The 12,588-nt window shown below is 41.2% G+C and overlaps 1 protein-coding gene across 2 annotated transcripts; it reads left to right on the top strand.

Moving 5' to 3' along the window:
• The first annotated feature begins 1,150 nt into the window (after positions 1-1,150).
• On the top strand, positions 1,151-12,577 carry LOC129833176 (transmembrane ascorbate-dependent reductase CYB561-like). Of its 2 annotated transcripts, none has more exons than XM_055897541.1 (6): positions 1,151-1,575; positions 2,508-2,721; positions 4,763-4,861; positions 6,824-6,927; positions 7,134-7,291; positions 8,221-12,577. In XM_055897541.1, the coding sequence occupies exons 2-6, from the start codon at positions 2,511-2,513 to the stop codon at positions 8,414-8,416; spliced, it is 768 nt and encodes a 255-aa protein (XP_055753516.1). In that variant the 5' UTR covers positions 1,151-1,575; positions 2,508-2,510; the 3' UTR covers positions 8,417-12,577. The 2 variants fall into 2 exon arrangements, with proteins under 2 accessions (XP_055753516.1, XP_055753515.1); XM_055897540.1 differs by having other exon boundaries at positions 2,504-2,721.
• The last annotated feature ends 11 nt before the right edge of the window (positions 12,578-12,588 follow it).

Genomic DNA, 12,588 nt, shown 5'->3' with positions numbered 1-12,588 from the left:
ATTTGGAAATCATTTTAATTTATAATAATATAGTTGCTCAGAGAAAAAAAAGTGTTTAACAAGTGGCATAATCTAAAAAAGATTGGAGTCATAATTATTGGCACCCCTGTTTTCAATACTCTAGTACCCTCCCCTCGCTAGGATAATGACACTGAGCCTTTTTCTAAAATGTTTTATGATATTGGAGAACATGTTGGGAGGGGTCTTAGACTATTTCTCCATACAGAATCTTTCCAGATCCTTGATATCCTTCCTCTGCTCTTATGGACTGCCCTCTTCAAGTCAAATCACAGGTTTCCAATTGGGTTCAAGTCCAGAGACAGAGATGGCCATTGTAAAATGTTGATTTTGTTGTCAATGAACCATTTCTTTGTGGATTTTAATTAGTGCTTGGGGTTATTGTCTTGCTGGATGGTCCACTTGGCCTCTACCTAGCAGAGGCAACCAGGTTTTTGGCTAAAATGTCCTGGTACTGGTAAAGTTCATGATGCCGTTGACCTTAACAAGGGCCCCAGGTCCAGTGGAAGCAAAACAGCCCCATAACATCAAAGATCTACCACCATATTTTACCATTGGTTCATAGCCTCAGGAAGTATGGATGCTGAGGGTGCTGCAGCACCCACTTAAAAATCATAATAAAACTACAATAAAAAAAAAATATATATAAAAAAAAATCGTAATAAAAGTAGGCCTTTAATAGTCCTGTATTGGCGGATGGATATAGCCACATGCAGCATGGGCAAAAATGTTAGTAGTTACTTTGAAATGTTAAAAATGCCTACTTGAATTAAATAAACAGTTCTTTCCTGCATCTTTATTGTTCAACATAAACATCTAGCGCTGGGCTATTTAGGCTGGGTTTACACAGGCAGACCAATTCTGATAGTTTCTTCCACTAATTGATCTTTTGACCAATCACATCCGATCTTTTCACGTCAACTCTTTTTCAAAGCTGATCTGATGGTCAAAAGACCAATTAGTTAAAAAAGTTCAGAATTGGTCTGTCTGTCTAAACGAGCAGACAAGATCGCACAGCCCATCTTTATCCAATATGCATCAGTGTCAGTTAAAGCAGTCAACTAATTGGTCATTATGCCTTTTTAATGGGTTGTTCTGATTCAATGCCGGGTCTGCATCTGCAAGGACGCTCTGAGTAGCCAAGGTAATAGACCTTTGGACATTTTCGTCAGTGCGGTGCCAGACATCATCCTCTCTGAAGGCTGTTTGTGCTCCTCCCTCCTCTACGTTTGATGCTAATTGAAGGGAGGGGGAGTGTATAACGTATTTCTCTGTCAACTCAACGTTTAGCTGCGCCACTGTTTCTGTCACGACCAGTAGACAGATCCACCCACCCGCGACTTTTTTCTGGAGCGAGTAAGATAAAGCTAAAGCTTATTGTGAAATATTTAGTGGCAGGCCTAGGCTATAGGACTTTATGGTGTTTCTTTAGTAATGAGGTTACTACGAAAATTGTAGGCGTATCTAAGAACCAGTCCAAAACACAAAAGGAACGGAACAAGGATATCCACTCATTCTCAGACTTGCTGTGAAAGCAGGTTATTTGAGGATCAAACGGTAAGTGGAACATGTACTACCATGAGGATGAGGATAGGATAGAGCTCCTAGACGTGTGGTACCCAAAATTATAGTCGAGGATAGCCTATAAATAGTGTTTTGTTTGTCAATAGTTTGCGTACATTTAATCACATTTCTCACACCATGCGTGATATTTGGTTGTTTCTGACATGCATCCAGCTCAAATCCAATCAGTAGCCTAAAATAAGGGTTGTGACATTTCGTAGCAGGTTAGGAGAGCATTTTAGTTAACGTTAACTCTTTTCTTAACCTATTTATTCTAACCTACTAGGTTAATTCTCCTAACCTGCTGCATAAGTTCCCCTTACCTATGAGAGTAACTTTCGTCCCTAGTTGTATATCATCTAGTAAAAAACAAGGTGGTGTAAGCTAAGCAACACAATTTTAACTGAATACACACATTTTGAATAAAAACGCTGTCCTACTCCTATAACAAATATTAAACTCAATACACAATCACATTGATAACTTTGTCATACTCATAGCCTTTAACAAACTGTTATTCAACTGAAGAGCAAACACCTAGTCATGTAAGTGTTTTTCACATGGATGTGGTAAAGTTTCCCCAGTTTAGAGCTCTGCAGTCTCACATGCACAGCATCACATGAGTCCAGAAGCAGCGCAGGAAAGGACGCTAATGTTTATCTCAATCCCAGAGACATGACTAGACTGATCGAATATTTGGTTGTTTCTCTGACTCTTTTAGGGAGGTGACTGGTAAGAGACTAGGTAAAGATTGTTCAGCCATGAGTCAAAGGTCTTTTCAGAAAGCTATAGGTGGGTCTTAACATGGGCCTGGAGATTTTCCTGGTTGGTTCAGTCAAAAAGTCAGGAAACTAGTCATCATTATAATTTTTTGAGCCACTGGACTAAACCATCATTCTCTCCCTTTTTCTATCCCTTCAAGACAGACCATGGAAGATAGCCCTCAGCGGGCCTTGCAAGGCCTGGGCTCCTTCCCGTGGTGTGTGGGGGGGGCTCAGGTTCTGGGCCTGGCCTGTGTGGTGATCACGGGCGTGTGGATGGGCAGCTATCACGGAGGCTACGCCTGGGACGGTTCGGGACAGGAGTTTAATGTACATCCCCTCTGCATGGTCCTGGGCCTGGTCTTTCTCTATGGAGATGGTAGGGTAGAATTAAACCAACTAAAATTAGAATTAAAACCATTCCTCCAGCAATTTAGTTATAACACATTTTTATAAATCACCTCAATTAATGGCTCATTGTCCCAGTGATTGAATTGGTAATGTAGAGTAATAAAGTAGCTCTCATTACTGCTGCCCTATGTACACAGACATGGAATGCTGGTCATTTTAATAATGTTTTCATACAGTTTTACCCACTTCATATGTATATACTGTATTCTAGTCGAGGCGTATCCTATTTAACTATTGCTGTACATATACTATTAATATCAATGTATTCAGATATTCTATCCATATACGGTCTATACATCATCATACATATATCTATATACAATGTTGAGACGGGTGTATATGTAACAGTATAACTTTAAACCGTCCCCTCGCCCCGACACGGGCGCGAACCAGGGACCCTCTGCACACATCAACAACGGTCGCCCACGAAGCATTGTTACCCATCGCTCCACAAAGGCCACGGCCCTTGCAGAGCAAGGGGAAACCCTACTTCAGGTCTCAGAGCAAGTGACGTAACTGATTGAAATGCTATTAGCGCGTACCCGCTAAATAGCTAGCCATTTCACATCCGTTACATATATGTATCTTACTCACACCGGACTCGACATTGCTAGTCCTAATATTTCTTAATTTTACTTTTAGTTTCGTGTGTATTGTTAGATATTATTGCACTGTTGGAGCTAGGAAAACAAGCATTTTGCCACACCCGCAATAACATCTGCTAAATGTGTATGCAACCAAAACAATTTGATTTACTGGTAGCATGGAGAGATGGAGGTAAATGAACAGAGGGAAGCTGAAGCCACAGTGTGTCTTTGAGCCACAATGGCAGTTGTCTTCTCTGATGTCTGCTCTGTTAGCCTAGGGGTCTTCTGACCTATTGCATTAGTGTGATGCAAAGCTAATGCTACACAGGGCACAGGCCTAAGGGCACACTCTGCAACAGGAATACATCCCTAATGCTATTAGGGTGGGAGGAGCCGAGACTTTATTTTTTGTTTGTTTCTAGGCTGTTGTTTTTCCCCCTCTGTGTGAGAAATGAGTTTTGCAGGGATTTGTTCCCATAAATAGTACTAGGATAAACACTTACTGGAAAACAGTTGCAATGAAAGCAAAAGTTTTCAGAGTTTTCCATTGGTCCCTGAATCGTGATTGTAATGAGGAAAATAAGTTATTCAGCCACTGACAATAACAAATAAAATCTCCTTTGTGGTGTCAAATAAAACAGATGCTTGTTATTAAGTTAAGTCTGTAGCCTTTCGATTCCTAACCTTGCTACAGCAATTGAATTAGGACATTAAACTAATGTTCTCGTAGCCATTAGTGTGAGCGGTCAGTCCAACTGGAGCTGTGATGAGTACACCCTCCAGGGGAACCAGCTGTCCTTAGTGGGATCGGGAGGCACACAGCAAATGCTTTATGCCTGGAACATTGTTTCAGTGTTTCTGCAAGGTTAATGTCTTAATAATTGTAATACAAGAACTCAGTTGAACAGTTTGTGTTCTTATAGCATTTCTGTAACATTTTTATGCTAACCAACCCTATCTTGGTGGCAGCTACTTGTCAAGTGTTTGAAAATGCATTATAGTGGTCTTGTTGAATGACTTCTGCGAGACTCAAAGCCTCACCTTAACCTGAAGCTCACTGGGACTAAAACACGCCCATAACTACCTTGATTCACCCTTTCTTTTGTAGCATCATACCTGTTATTGCCCTTGGTGCCATGTTGGGTGTGATTATGGTACTATGACAAAAGTAATGACTAACCTTTTAAATGGTTACAGCAGATTAAGGTGCCAAAGCAATGTTTGAAGGTTAACTGTTTTATTTCAAATTAGTGTATAATCATGTTATTACAATTTACATTCCATGTACTACCTGTGAACTTTCAAGTCTGACCACTATATTTAGACAGACTTGACTTTATTATTATTATTATCATGTTGTGGAAATGATTCTATTTGAATAGTCTTATGTGAATGTTAACCGGCCTTGTTTGTCTCTCACAGCGATCCTGGTGTACAGAGTATTTAGGAATGAAAGCAAACGCAACGTCAAGGTTCTCCATGCTGTGCTCCACCTTCTCGCCCTCATTATCAGCGTAGTGGGTAAGGCCTGTGTGGGTGTCTGTGTCTAAGGGCAAGACTTGTTGTTTTGGCCCTTTCCCCTTGAACCCAAACATTCTAAACTAATTTAAATTCGTAGCTATTGTGTATAAAAGGAAAATGCCTAACCTAGCTAGTTTAATATATTATATATATATATATATATATATGACATGTCTTACGTGGTGGGGCAAACAAGTGGACTTATCTATCGGAGGGTCATAAATAAGTTATCTAGGGCCAGATCAGTCACAGACTAGAGGTTGGCTGATTAATTCAAGTTTTCATAACAATCGGTAATCAGCCTTTTTGGACGCTGATTACATTGCAATCCACGAGGCGACTGCGTGGCAGGCTGACCACCTGTTACACAAGTGCAGCATCAAAAGGACCTTGTGGCTGCAAGGAGCCAAGGTAAGTTGCTAGCTAGCATTTAAAGTTATCTTGTTTTTTATAATCTTCACAATTACTAGTTAACTACACATGGTTGATATTACTAGGTTAACTAGCATGTCCTGAGTTGCAGTGCCTGTTTATCATCGAATCACAGCCTACTTCAACTGCCAAACAGATGACTTAACAAAAGCGCATTTGTGAAAAAAGCACAATCGTTGCACAAATGTACCTAACCATAAACATCAATGCTTTAAAATCAATACAAGTATATATTTTTAAACCTGCATATTTTGTTAAGAAATTCATGTTAGCAGGCAATATTAACTAGGGAAATTGTCACTTCTCTTGCGTTCAGTGCAAGCAGAGTCAGGGTATATCCATTCAATTTGGGCCGCCTGGCTCATTGCGAACTGTGTGAAGACAATTTCTAACAGACCGTAATTAATTTGCCCGAATTTTACATAATTATGACTTAACATTGAAGGTTGTGCAATGTAACAGAAATTATTAAGCATTCATTCACACTTCACTGCGTTTGCCAGCAGCTCTTAGCAATGCTTGAAGCACAGCGCTGTTTATGACTTCAAGCCAATAAACTCCCGAGATTAGGCTGGCGATACTGTAGTGCCTATAAGAACATCCAATAGTCAAAGGTATATGAAATACAAATGGTATAGAGAGCCCTAGAATAACTACAACCTAAAACTTCTTACCTGGGAATATTGAAGACTCATGTTAAAAGGAACCACCAGCTTTCATGTTCTGAGCAAGGAACTTAAACGTTAGTTTTTTTACATGGCACATATTGCACTTTTACCTTCCAACACTATTTAAACCAAATTGGACATGTTTCATTATGAGACTGAATTGATTTTCTTTGTATTATATTAAGTTAAAATAAGGGTTCGTTGTTCATTCATATTGTTGTAATTGTCATTATTACGAATGTATAAAAATCGGCCGACTAATCGGTAGCGGCTTTTTTTGGTGGTCCAATCAGTATCGGCATTGAGAAATCATAATAGGTCGACCTCTAATTCAGACCCACAGCTAGGGTAGACGCACGAATCATCATTATTTTGTGAGTTCAAGTTAGCTAAGAGATGGTGAGGAGAAACTAATGGTGATGGCATGGCTCCTCAAAAATATAAGGGTACTGGCAAGGTAAGAAAATGTACGAATGTAGTAGGCTATGAACATAGGTAACATAGGATAAGACTGCGCATGCTAACCACGAATCAGTGGTGCGGCATGGGAGTGTAAAGCTGAATCACAGTAGCCTGCGTCATGTACTGCGGTCTGGCGTAGTCATGGAAACAGGCAGGTGTATCCAAACCGGTCATCAGTTAAAACGCTGCAATCTGGCTTCAGGCAATCCTTACTGATTCAGAGAAACACTTGGTTTGCAAGCAGGGTCATGTAAATGCCCTCATATCCATACATGGAGGCAGGTAAAAAAACACAAAAGAGTAACATTCATTGATTATGTACTAAGTCATAATTGATCAACATTGTTCTATATAAAATGAATGGGAAATATTGACAGCATGTATCATTGTATCTCCCCAGGTATCGTGGCTGTGTTTGACTTCCATAATCATAACAAGATCCCCAACATGTACTCCCTCCACAGCTGGTGTGGCATGCTCACCTTTGTTCTCTTCTGTGTACAGGTCAGCCCTCGCTTCTCCTGTGCACGCACACATGCAGTCACGTGCACACACAAAAACCAAGCTAATAATTTCAACTTTTTCTTTGTATCAGAATTCCAATTAATGTACTGTTTGCACTGAGAACCTAGCCGTATACAGGCAGTAGCTCTCATATTACATTCTAATAGGCATAATTGTTTAATAACATTGGTCCTCTACTCCCTCAGTGGCTGATGGGGCTTGGTTTCTTCCTCTTCCCTGGGACGTTAATGGCGCTGCGGAGCTGGTACCTGCCACTACATGTCTTCTTTGGCCTGGCCATGCTCGCCATGTCCCTAGCCACCTGCCTACTGGGCATTTCAGAGAAATTGTTCTTCAGTATCCAGTGAGTATTACTATGCAGGGGCTCAGTTCCAATATCCTACCACCATGTACAGTTAAGAAATGTATACAAATGGCAGGGATTTTAAGTGGTATGCTAAAATACAGAAATGCACATAATTATTGGGTGCAGTCATTTGGTGGGCCTCCCGAGTGGTGCAAGGCGGTGCATCAGTGCCGCTAGAGATTCTGGGTGCGATTCCAGGCTCTGTCGCAGCCAGCCGCAACTGGGAGACCCATGGGGCGGCGCACAATTGGCAAAGTGTCGTTAGGGGAGGGTTTGGCCGGCAGGGATGTTCCTGTCCCATCGTGCTCTAGCGACTACTGTGGCAGGCTGGGTGCAGTGCATACTGACACTGTCGCCAGCTGTGCGGTGTTTCCTCTGACACATTGGTATGGCTGGCTTCCGAGGGGTAAGTGGCCGTTGTGTCAAGAAGCAGTACGGCTTGGCTTGTGTTTCGGAGTACGCACGGCTCTTGACCTTCGCCTCTCCCGAGTCCGTAAGGTAGTTGCAGCAATGAGACGACTAACTACCAATTGGATACCATGAAAACGGGGTTAAAAAAAGGCATTTGTTAAGAGACGTGCCAGATGTTCAAGTCAGTCACTTTGGATGATGTTGAAGTGATACTACTTTGCCCAGCTCTACCCTGCGAAATCATAGGGGAGTTAATTATTGTACAGGGTATGTTTGGTTAAAGCTGGGCTTTGGCTTTCTGGGCTATCTTTATGACAATGTGGTCAGACATGGATTTTAATGGTGTTGAGTCTTTACACATTATGACTCATTCTCCTGTTTGGTGCCATATGTTATGCTTAAGATCCTCTTGATAAGTCACATGGAAATATTTTAACTAATGATTCTTTACAAGTGTTTTTCACATGATGATGTACTGTATCACGATATAATACAGAAATATTCTTTCTTCCCAGACACACATATTCACAGTTTGTCCCAGAGGGGATCCTTGGTAACATGCTAGGACTGCTGCTAGTAGCATTTGGGATTCTGGTAGGCTACGTGGTGACACGGGAGGACTTCAGGAGACCCCCGCACCCAGAGGAGGAGGCCTTATCTGTGCACTTTAAGACCCTGACTGAGGGGGGAGGGAGCCCCACCTCACCTTAAACCAGGAAACACTCTGGTCTGAAAAGCTACTGTGTGCTCAGGCTTTAATAAAAATAAAAATAGCTGGTGTATGAGAGCTGGGCTGGAACAAAAGCCTGCACACCCAGTATCTCTCCAGGACCAGCTGGAGATCTGGCTGATATGCTGTCTTTATTTCATGTCACATCAAGAGCTGTTCTACACCCCCTTGTGGTGAAATGGAGGTATGACAGGACTGATTTGACCATTGTATTTGATTGCTGCCACAGATTAGCCATCACAAAAGTGCCATATTAGGGCTCTATAAACTAAAATAGCCTTTGCTATATGTTCAGTGAGGACAACGCCATGTGTCATGCCTTCATCTAGGGCAGTAGGGTTATACTTTGTTTAACAAGAAGTAACTTCCAGTATTACAAACTCGACTTCCAAGCTTGTGAAGTAGTTGCAGTTCGTTGTGACAAAATATTGAATTAATCTGTTGGCAGTGTTTAATTTATGATAAAGGACCAAAAGGATGTGCAAAGTTGTGACTGAACGATGCCTGGATTTTTGGGGTTGAATTACACTTAGGCACTCTTGAAGCAATTTCTTCACCATTCCTTATGTTTGGCTGGGTTGAATTTTCACCATTGATTCAGGGTTTCCCCAACAGTCTCCCCGGGCCCCCCCCCCCGGAAGTTTCATACTTTAGTCTAACCCTAAAGCACACCTGACTCAATTAGTCAAAGGATTGATGGCTACTTGAATCAGGTGTGCCAATTGAAACTTCTGGGGGTCTCTAGGAGAGAGTTGGGAAACCTGCTACCACCTATCCAATAGTTTCAGGGCCCAGTTTTTCAGATCAGATCTTGGCAATTGGATTAAATCTTAGCATTGGGTATTTCAAAACAAAATTACCCAATCAAATTCTCAATCGAGGTTAAATGTTTTTCAAGACTGAAAGTAAGTGATTAGGATACTCTGTAGAGCTTTGTGCTTGCAGGATAGTGGGTTCGATTCCCGGGACCACCCATATGTAAAAAATGAAATCAAATGTATGCGCGCATAACTAAGTCGCTTTGGATAAAAAGCATCTGTAAAATGGCAAATTTTGATCACACTTGAAGGATGGAAGATATTTCAAGGTGGGGAGGTTTAAATGTTAATTGTGTTAAATCGACTGCAGTATAGGTATGTGGTCAGTTATATTGAGAAGTGTCAAATAAATGCATGTTCTTTTGTGATATGCAGACATCACTTTTTATCTTAGTTACTTTGTGTTTCACTATGACAGTGTAGAAGTAGTCATGACCTATAGAGGGCAAGGTGTAGGCCTACTCAAAATCCTGTGATCTTACAGTTTTTCCCAATTGCTAAAACACAATTTTGCAAAATACTTAACGAAGCACTGCAACCAAAACTACATATAGCATTATCAAAATCAAATGTTTGCATGAAATGGCACACCATATTACCAGACTTTTGTCTAACCAACTACATACACTGTTGGGCATAATGAAAAGCACTCATCTTTAGTATGCTTTGCCACAATACTAAAATAGTTCAAATTGTAGAAAATTCTTCAGGTGCACAGAAATACACACATGCTGTTTTTTTTGTGTTTTTTTTCATCAAACAAGTCAGTGCAACATATGCACAGCAGATATATTTACATTGGACTGAACAAAAATATGCTCACAAAACAGTAAACTGAAAAAGGAAAATGCAGACAAGAAAAGACAAGAGGCAAGAAAAATAATTAGGCAGCATCTTGCCACACAGCTGGGTCTGGCCACAACGCCTCGTCCACATCACAGGCAATATCTTCCCTTGCCAGACATTGAGGGAAGAAGCGCCTTGAGTGCCTTATCCATCCCTGAATCGCACCCACATCAATCTCATCACATGCCTCTTCCATAGCCTGCACAAGAGGTATGCGCACAAAGGGCTGTGGGTCGTATATACCTTCCACCGCCATGCCGAAAATAACTATTCTATGGGGTTCAGAAATGGTGAGTATGGTGGGAGGTATTGCACGAGAAATGGTGGGTGGTCAGCAAACCAGTTTTGGACTGGGGCTGCACGATGAAAGCTCACGTTGTCCCATACTACAAGGTACCTGGTTCTTTGATGGTCTGCATCATTCATACGCTCTGGTGGTATGAGAACGTTGTGGAGTCTGTCCAGAAATGTGAGAATATGGGCTGTGTTGTATGGTCCAAGGTTGGCATGACGGTGGAGGACACCATGCGTACTGGAGATGGCAGCGCACATTGTGATGTTCCCACCACGTTGGCCAGGAACATCTATAATGGCTCTGTGGCCAATGACGTTTCTCCCCCTTCTGGTCTTTGCTAGGTTGAACCCAGCCTCATCTATAAAGATGAACTTATGTGGGATTGCATGAGCATCCATTTCCAGTACTCCCTAAGAACAAAAGCAGTCAATATGGTGTTATCCAGTACACTGGGAAACAGTGTTGTGTGTAGTGTACTGCAGTCAATATTGTACTTACATCCACATATGCTCGTCTGACCTCTTTGTTTCTTTGAGAGTTTCTCTCAAACGGCACCTTTATAAAGTTGTTTCATTCTGATTTGGTTTCGCTTGAGAATGCGAGCCAATGTGGACAGACTGACTCGTTGAATATGGTGTTGTCTTGGATGATGTGGCTTTGAATTTCTCGTAATCTGATTTCATTATTTTCCAAAACCAAGTTTACAATGGCAGCTTCCTGTACCCCGGTGAACATTTGGCCCTTTCCTCCACCATGGTTGCTCTCTGTCCTTTTAGAAAAACAAAAATATAGGGGTTGGACAATGCAGTCTAAAGATATTTCCCCCACAGTAGAGTAAATTCTACAGGAAATTTGTGCAGTTAGTGTATGACATCAGCCATTCATGAAGTAAACAGGTGTCACCCAACTGATACACTATGACATGGGGTGTACTACATAGTGTGAAAGAAATGTTGGTTACATACCTGTACTCCAGTCTAAATGTCCGGATGACACAGACGACAGTAAAACGGCTCAAGTTGGGCTGCATTTTCTGTCCAGCCTCTCCCATTGTCAGCCCATGGTGGATGACATGATCAACTAAGGTTGCTCTGATTCCAGCCTCTCTCATTGTCAGCCCATGGTTGATGACATGATCAACTAAGGTTGCTCTGATTCCAGCCTCTCTCATTGTCAGCCCATGGTTGATGACATGATCAACTAAGGTTGCTCTGATTCCAGCCTCTCACATTGTCAGCCCATGGTTGATGACATGATCAACTAATGTTGCTCTGATTCCATTTGAAAGTTGTCTTCTTTGGCCATGAACTCCTCTACCAGCTCTACCCCTACCTCTCACTCTTCCTCCCCCTCTCATTCTCACCCTCCCTCTTCCTCTCTCTGCAATGGCTTCCCATTGTTGTTGTAAAACAAAAGGTGCTCACCTGTGGTCTTTTCATAGTGCTTACTTCCTGATTGAAGTGGTAACAATTAACCATTGAGGTGTTTGGCCAGGTGGCACATGTATTGGCCAATTAGCTCATGTAGTGTCATTTTGAATGGCAGTGTTTTAAAATGGCAAACGTGACTATGTCAGATTGTGTCTTATGCAGAGAACCGTGTGCAGTGCATTTAAAAAGTGCCATTTTGAATTGCAAAATGTGTGTAAAGCAGAAAATGTGTTTAGACTTGAAGAGGTTCTGCTCTCTGTGTGTCAGTTTTAATAATTGTGCTTTGCATGTCATTTTAGTGTGTTAGCAATTGGAAAAAACTGTAATATTGTAAAAAACAAACAGCTCAATTGATCTCTTGATTTGCAAAATATGGGTTTACAGAATCATTTGTATCTGGGCTAAGGGGTCGATTTGGTATTCAGTAAAGATCTTTATGCTTCTGTGGTGTTAAATGTAAAATGCTCAGAGCTAGTGTAATAGAAGGGAGTTATAGTATTTGTGCCAAACTGGATTTAATTGTATTTAACAGTCAATGGTTTTGGTGTATGAATGTATTGTAATTTGCTTTGTTCAAAGCATCTACTTGTCCTAATATTTAATCAGTTTGAAGAATAATTTAACTAAGATTACTTGATTCAATATCGCTGCCTCTTTTCACTTAGAAACCTGTTCTATACAATAGGCACTGCTGACTGACAATTATTAAACCTATATTGCCTTCCTATCACTTATTAAAGATGCATGACTCAATAGGTGTGCTT

This window comes from Salvelinus fontinalis, chromosome 34, assembly GCF_029448725.1.
Source record: "Salvelinus fontinalis isolate EN_2023a chromosome 34, ASM2944872v1, whole genome shotgun sequence".
Lineage (NCBI taxonomy): Eukaryota > Metazoa > Chordata > Actinopteri > Salmoniformes > Salmonidae > Salvelinus > Salvelinus fontinalis.
This window is presented reverse-complemented; position numbering and strand designations above follow the sequence as displayed.